General features: G+C 61.9%; 1 protein-coding gene across 1 annotated transcript in view; it reads right to left on the bottom strand.

Annotated features, from left to right (window-relative positions):
- The window catches only part of ZC3H12A (zinc finger CCCH-type containing 12A), a gene marked incomplete in the record, with an annotated part of 10,378 nt that overhangs the window by 3,208 nt on the left and 2,209 nt on the right, over positions 1–4,961 (bottom strand). Inside the window, 3 exon segments of the mRNA XM_014591631.2 lie at positions 15–91; positions 612–846; positions 1,806–1,945. Of these exon segments, the coding sequence (XP_014447117.1) occupies positions 15–91; positions 612–846; positions 1,806–1,945 (452 nt within the window).

Raw genomic sequence — 4,961 nt, 5'->3', positions numbered from 1 at the left:
CTTCCGGTGCTCGCCTGCCAGTGGCTTCTTACGCAGAAAGTTGTCCAGGCTGGGCCCGTGCCGGCCCAGGGGGTCATCAGGCGGCATGAACCTGCAGAGGGCGAAGGACTGTCAGGAGGTGGGAAATGCAGGGGCCTCTCACCATGGAGGACAGAGGCCTGGCTGGGAACAGGACAGTGGCTCCTGGAACTACCTGTGTGGTAGGACATTCCAGAACTGTGCTGTGCTCACGGTGGGGGGGGGGGCACTCAAGGGAGGACAGGGGACCCTAGTGCAGAAGGTCACAGCCCATGGGCTTCAGAGCAACTCCCATGCCAGGAGCTCTCTGGGTAGCCAGATCCACGGCCTACAGCTTCCGCTCCTAGGTGCCGTGCTGGGAGTGGCGAGGCTATCTTGGAACCACTGACCGCATCCTATCACAAATGCCACTGCTCCGTCCCGAAGGCCCCTGGCCAGCCTGACATGGCTTAGGTCATCCTCTCACTCCCAAAGCTGCCCAGGGCTACATGGCACAGGGCCAGTAGGGACCACCCCCCCGGGCCCACCTCTCCCAGGGACATCTCTGGCTTCCCTAAGCTGGCAGGTCCTTGGCGTGTCACGTGGGGACATACTTGTCGTTGACGAAGGAGTACATGAGCAATCGCTCCTCGATGAAGCGCTTCCACTCCTGCCGCTCGCCCTGCAGGTCCCGGTAGGTGTCGTTGGAGACCACGATGCCGTCAGACTCGAAGGCCAGCTTCACGATGAAGCGGTCGTCGTAGCACACCACGCGCTTGCCGCCCACACGCCGCGACGGTGTGAACACCAGGATCTTCTTCTTCTCCAGTTCCCGTAGGATGTGCTGGTCTGGGGGGTGACAGGTGCAGGTCAGGGCCCAGCTGGGACAGGACCAGGCCCACAGGCTCCCTAGCCTCCTGGTGGCCCGGCACAGGGGCTGGCAGTCTCAAGTCCGTGGGGGCGGGAACCAGCTTTGCTGAGGCTACTGCCTGGCTATGCAGTTTGCTGCCCGGAGACCGAGAACACCTGAGCACTGCGTGCAGGTCCCGCTCAACAAAGACCCAAGCACAGAGGTTCCCCCTGGACGGAAGGCTTCTCACGCCAGCTATGGTCTGACTCTGGCCATTCGTCCAGCCTGTCTGGAGGGGGGCGATGAGTAAGCACCAGCTTAAGCTGAGGTAGGCAGGTGTCTTGGCTCCGTCCCTCGCAGAGCCAGGAGGACAAGGTCACCAGGCCTCATTTGGAAGGGGCCACTCTTCCTGGAGCCCATAGCCCCAGCTGGCCTGTCCCCAGGTACCAGGACCTTTAGTGAAACCGGCTCAGGTTTTACCCACAAAGTTGGTACCAGCTAACACAGCCGGAGCTTCACCCCGTGCCAGGTACTCCTCTAACCCGGTTCAATGTTAATGCGCAGATCGGGCGAGGAGCGAGGCTCAGAGCAGGGCCAAGGAAGGTCCTTGTCCAGAGCCGGAAGGGCCAGAGCTGGGATTCCAATGCTGGGTGTCTCAGTCTAGAGCCCATAAGCCTACCCACCATGTTCTCCTGCCCCTCTGCTGCTGGGGATCGAAAAAGGGACCCACCCACCAGCAGGATGAGGGAGGTGCCCAGTATCTGAGGCAGAGGGCTAGACAAGATGACCTCAGATGACCATTGCTCAAAGCAGGACTGCCAAGGACAGCAAAAGTCAGGAACGGAAATGTTCCCGCTTAAAGCCTAGAAGTTGTTGAGCAAACCCGAAGGGCCTCTGGTGGCGAGAACCAGGGCTCCTGGCACAGCGAGGCCACCTGGCCTGCAGGCCTGGTGCTCACCTGTGATGGGCACATCGGGCCGCGGCTGCTCCTTCCTCCAGGATGGCACAAACACCGTGATGTCTGTGTGGCCGCGCTCCAGAAACCAGTTCACTGCAAGCAGAATGCCCCGGCAGGAGAAGACCTCCTTGTTCCCGTGGCTGGGAGGGACAGGAGGGACAGAGTCAGCCACAGGGTGGCCAGCTGCTACCCCAGGCCTGAGTAGGAGGGAGGGTCTACCTCTGCAGGTGGACCCCATCCCTGTGCTGGGTCCCAGGTGCCTGGAAGGCCAGGCTGGTCGGGACTTTCCCCAAGGTTCCATCTCCCGAAGGTGAGGAAACACCCAGGAATCTGGAAGCACCCGCTCCCCATGGTGGGGGGAAGGGTCCGCTGCTTGCAACACACCTGGGGGTGGGGGAAGGCACCCAGAGATTTCTGGTTCCTGCCCCGCCCAGAGCTGCGGGGACCACGAGGACCCAGATGTACACTCAGACTGAGTCACGGCCCCTCCCGCTGGGCTGGCGGCCGCGGGAGGGGCAGGGAAAGCACCAGTCAGGCTAACAGAAGAGAAACCAGATTGTTCCGGATTAAAGTTCAGTCCAGGCGCAAAACCGCAGGGGCTGGGACCTGAGGAGGGCGAAGGGGAAGGGGCCCCATCCAGATCGTCACTGTGGGACAAGGAATGGCCACAGAGTGGAGGCGGCTCCTCGGGTGCCTTTCAGCTTGAAAGCGAAAGGATGCCTCTTCCTCCCAGGGTGGCCAATTCCCCAAAACGCCTGCACCACCCCTGCGCCCAGCCCCCACCCCCAGCGGCTGGAGGGAGGCAGAGGCAGAAATATGCCCAGGGCGACCTCAGCAGCAGGGCTAGGAGCGGGCCCTCCACCCTGCCCAGGCCGGAGACCAGACCTCGCCCCACTCAAGCGTGGCCGGATCCAGAAGCTGGCTTTACAGAGCCTGCCCTAGCTCTGTTTTGTTCTCTGCAAAATGGGCCCAGCAGCCTCTAGCCTCCTTAAGAGAGGCCTATGTCAGTGAGACACCCTGCTGGTTGGAGGTCCAAGACGCCCCAGCAAAGAGGAGGTTCCAACTGGACTTCCTGAGGTGGGGGAGGAGGGCCCAGGGGGCAGGGTTTGAGGCTGGGTCCAAGGTAACCCTAGGAGTCATGGAAGGACTCCTTCCCCACAGCCCCTGCCTCTCACTGCCCCTCCGTGAACGACTCAGAGGCTCACATTTGGCAAATAAAATCGAATAAATGTTACGCAAAAGAGGCAAGTCCAGGGCCGACCACATCCTGTGGGTGGCTTAGGGGGAAGACAGCTGGAGCCCCTACTGAAGGTGGAGAGGGAGGTGGGGCAGCGAGGGGCGCAGAGGCTGGGGCTCCAGGGTCTGAAGGTCTTTGTAGAAGAACCCGGAGTCAAAGTCCGCCCTGAGGCAGCATTCATCGTCACTGTGCCGCCCCCAGTTTACGGGAGGCTGTGAACGGCTACACACCGTGTCATCACCAAGCCTGTGAAGAGGGGACTATCATTCCCCTTTTTTAGATGAGACACTGTGGTCCAGAGAGGGTAAGAAGTTGCCAGGGTCACACAGCAGCAACACAGAAGAGACAGAGCCTGGGCCTGTGCGCAGATCTTGGGCGGGGAGCAGGGACTGTGGGGACCGCACGCGTTGGGGTTGCTGCTTCTTCCTGATGGCTTGCTGCAGCAGGCAGCCTACACAGACGAGTGCCGGGCTGGGACGCGTCCCAGGTCACCTGACTAGTGTGTCACAGAGCAAGCGAACTCAGGTCTGGGGCCATTGGGCCTTCCTGCCCCTCACAGGAGAGCCCTAGTTTATTTGGGAGAAAACCAAAACCTCCTAAACTTGAGTCTGATCACAGGATAGTAAAGAGGGGCGGGCTGGGAAATGGAGAAGCGGTGCATCTGGGAAACTCCTGCCCTCCCTTTAGAACTCACGTAAGGTGTCACCACCCCTGTGAAGCCCTCCCAGACCTCCAGCTGAGTGGGTGAGCTTCATGGGCTGTGTCCTCATGCCCTCGTGCCCCACACCCTCTCCCCTGGGCCTGCTGTCTCTCTAAAGCCGGGGTGCACGGTCATCCCTGGCTTGGTCCCCCACCCAGGTGCAGTCTGCACACGCACCCACCTGCCCACCTAGGCCTCGGGACCCAACGGGATGCCTGGGCTCCCAGGGCTCCCAGGGCAGTGGATGACCTCTGGATGTCGGACACCTCGGACAAGTCTGCCTTCCCTACGGCACCAGGGGGAGTGCCGTAGGGAAGCTGCGGCCTGCAGTGCAGGAAGCTGGGCTGGCACAGGAAAACCAGGCGGCTTCCCTCCCCCGCCCTGGAGCCTGGCTAACCAGCCACTGATAAGAGCCACGGAGTGTGTCAGACTCCGGCTGGCCGCTCCTGGCCCGGGAAGCGGAGGGCAGGGCTGGGCCAGGTTCTCCAGGTGAACAGATCTGCCCAGGCTTAGCCTGGCCTGGCTGGTGGAGAAAAATTCCCTTAGAAGGAAACGGAGGTGAATTTCCCCACGATTTGCATATGGTGGGGGCTAGCCTGCCTGCCCTGGGGGAGGGGGTGGCAGGGCAGGAACCCAGCAGCAGCTGAGACAGGAAGTTTGAGGCTGGAATTCCCCTCCTGCCAAGGCCTCAGCTCAGAAACCCCCGGCAGACAGGCAGACAGGCAGACAGGCAGACAGGCAGACAGGCGGTGGCTATGCTTCGAAGGCTTGAGCTCCTCTGAGCACCCCATTCGGCCCTCCTCTCTCCCAGACCCCTCCTCCTCCTGCCCAGATACAAACACACCAGCACGTGGCAGCCCCCAGCCACTTGGGAAGGATCCCAGGTCCTAGCTCCTGGCTCAGCCCCACGAGGCTGGAGCCCAAGAAGGACCCCTAGCTCTGGAGTACAGGCTGTGTCACCTGATGCCTGGCATGGGAGCCAGCTTTTCTAGTCCCCCATCCAGGCTGAGCCCGTTTCAGAGATAGGAACTGCAGGGAAGGAGGTAGGAAGAGGGCTCCCCTGCACACCTGCTGGCTGGGAGAGGACCAGCCTGGCAGCTGGTTTGCCCCAGCTGGGCTGGGAGTAGGCGGGGCCAGGTGCTGGGGAGGGCAGAGACTAAGGTCACACTAGCCCCCCTGGGAGATCCCTGGGGCAGTGGGAAGTTCTGCCCCCCCCCCC

Source organism: Tupaia chinensis, unplaced genomic scaffold (assembly GCF_000334495.1).
Source record: "Tupaia chinensis unplaced genomic scaffold, TupChi_1.0 Scaffold000604_1, whole genome shotgun sequence".
Taxonomy (NCBI): Eukaryota; Metazoa; Chordata; class Mammalia; order Scandentia; family Tupaiidae; genus Tupaia; species Tupaia belangeri.
This window is presented reverse-complemented; position numbering and strand designations above follow the sequence as displayed.